This window comes from Phocoena sinus, chromosome 5 (assembly GCF_008692025.1).
Source record: "Phocoena sinus isolate mPhoSin1 chromosome 5, mPhoSin1.pri, whole genome shotgun sequence".
NCBI lineage: Eukaryota > Metazoa > Chordata > Mammalia > Artiodactyla > Phocoenidae > Phocoena > Phocoena sinus.
Window position 1 is genome coordinate 46,835,155 of NC_045767.1, and position 2,305 is coordinate 46,837,459.

The 2,305-nt window shown below is 39.7% G+C and overlaps 1 protein-coding gene across 1 annotated transcript; it reads left to right on the forward strand.

The window, feature by feature from the left end:
• The first annotated feature begins 200 nt into the window (after window positions 1–200).
• Window positions 201–532, forward strand: LOC116754331 (thymosin beta-4). Its single transcript, XM_032632866.1, has one exon. It carries the CDS (start codon window positions 241–243, stop codon window positions 373–375), a length of 135 nt encoding a protein of 44 aa, XP_032488757.1. The 5' UTR covers window positions 201–240; the 3' UTR covers window positions 376–532.
• The last annotated feature ends 1,773 nt before the right edge of the window (window positions 533–2,305 follow it).

Below are 2,305 nucleotides of genomic sequence, written 5' to 3' on the forward strand. Positions count from 1 at the left end.
AACACCCACAGAGAAACATAAACCTGGGGAGGGTGGGTTCATCCAGCCAGGATGCATAAACAATCTAAATGTTTACTCTGAACCCATCCAGAACAACACATTCAGAACGTCTCCTGCCCTCACCAAATTCCTCAGAAGGGACCAGTCTGTACTATGTAATTAAGACAACTGGACTCGGCGGCGACCACTGCGCAGGTCGGACCTCGTTCGCTCGTAACTCGCTCCGCTTCCGGGGCAGCCATGTCTGACAAGCCCGATATGGCTGAGATTGAGAAATTCGATAAGTCGAAACTGAAGAAAACAGAAACGAAAGAGAAAAATCCACTGCCTTCACAAGAAACGATTGAACAGGAGAAGCAAGCAGGCGAGTCGTAATGAGGCGTGCACCGCCAATATGCACTGTACATTCCACGAGCATTGCCTTCTTATTTTACTTCTTTCAGCTGTTTAACTTTGTAAGATGCAAAGAGGTCGGATCAAGTTTAAATGACTGTGCTGCCCCTTTTCACATCAAAGAATGGAGAACTACTGACAACGAAGCCCTTGCCTGCCTCCCATCCGCCTGTCTGGCTGGCAGGGAAGGAAAAGAACTTGCGTGTTGGTGAAGGAGGAGGCTGGGTGGGACGACAGTGAAATCTAGAGTAAAGAGCAAGTTGGTCCGAGGTGTCCTGCGGGCTGTAAAATACAGTTTAATCAGAGTGCCATTTTTTTTGTTGTTGTTGTTGTTCAAATGATTTTAATTACTGGAATGTACAATTTTTTAAATATGCAAATAAAAAGTTTTAAAACCTAAAAAAAAAAGACAACTGATTTCTCAGAAGAATGGCATTGAATACATCAATTACAATTTTCTTTAAATGAGGGTTAGTTCTTATCTCTCTCAGATAGACAAAGCCATAGTTTTGTCATGGGTTTCAAATGAATCCAGAGTATCCACTGACATGACCAGAAGCTCTGGATACTAATCACACCCACGGTGATAAAAAGAATGGGCCACGAAAATATGAAAAATAAGGTCATGTAGATAGGCTATAATCTATTATGTGCACAACATTAGGAGTAAGCTAGAACCCTAAGTTGTCATATTCTTTTTCAGTTTTCCATGCTGTTTGCCATATGGATGGTTAAAAACGTGTTGCAGTTCCTCAGCTGGAAGTGTGATAGGGTATAATCGACAGCTGTACAGATTAACATTTGAGAGGGGTGGGTTTAAACGACCATGGAAGTTTACCTGTTTATACTTACTTAACTGCTTCCCCACTGTATTGGGAACGAACCACAGATCAATGTTTACTTTTTTTCCCCCGACTCATAGGACTTGGAGATCCTTCAACACGCTGGGGGTAGAAATGTCAAGGTGAATGATTTTTTAGGTAGGGAAAACAAGATCATAAAAACAAGAGCCAGAAGAAATTAAGAAAGACCCAAAGCAATAGTTTTCAATGGTAGATATATCTAAATCACCTCAAGGTACTGCCCCCAAACTATTTCATCCCCCCTCATGCCTAGTCTATGGCAGAATATACCTTACTATTTTTCTATGTAACAACTATCACCTTGTGATTGAGTAATTTTTATGTAATTTTTTTGTTTGATTTCAGAGCCAATTCTAGGCCATAAAAAACTGTAGAGAAAAACTTGTGCCTGTATTGTTTTCCATCTGAATCTATCACCTGGTAAGACCCTTCACACATAGGAGATATGTAGTAGATATTTGTTGAAGGAATACATAAATGAATGAATGAATGCATATTCTTGTACTTTGACCTATCAATAGTATATTCTAACATTGAGTCTAGATGGATGGAATCATATATATTTTCATAAGTTTTTTAAAATTTATTTTTATTGAAGTTGATTTACAATGCTGTGTTAGTTTCTGCTGTACAGCAAAGTGATTAATTTATATATTTTTTTCCACAAGTTTTTAGGTACTTCTGCTAAGAACTGCTCATATCCTTGCCCTGATTTCTTTAAGCTTCTGCCTGTAAGATCATGTCTGTACCATCGTTTGCCTAAACTATACGGGGCCAAAGTATATATAATAAATCCCATCATTCTCTTCTTCATATAGTTTTTTAAAAAGTATTTACTGGCACCTACTATGTTCTAGTGCCCTGCTTGGAACTGAAGGCACAAGATGAATGATCTGGGTCTTTTATACAAGGACCTCTAGTCTGTCTGGTGGATGAGACAGATCAACAGAGGGTCTGTAGGTAACACTAGAGGCACTAGAGAGGGACAGGGAAACTTCCAGGAGCACAGAGGAAAGCACCTAGTCCAGCCTTGCAGGTTGGTCTCTATT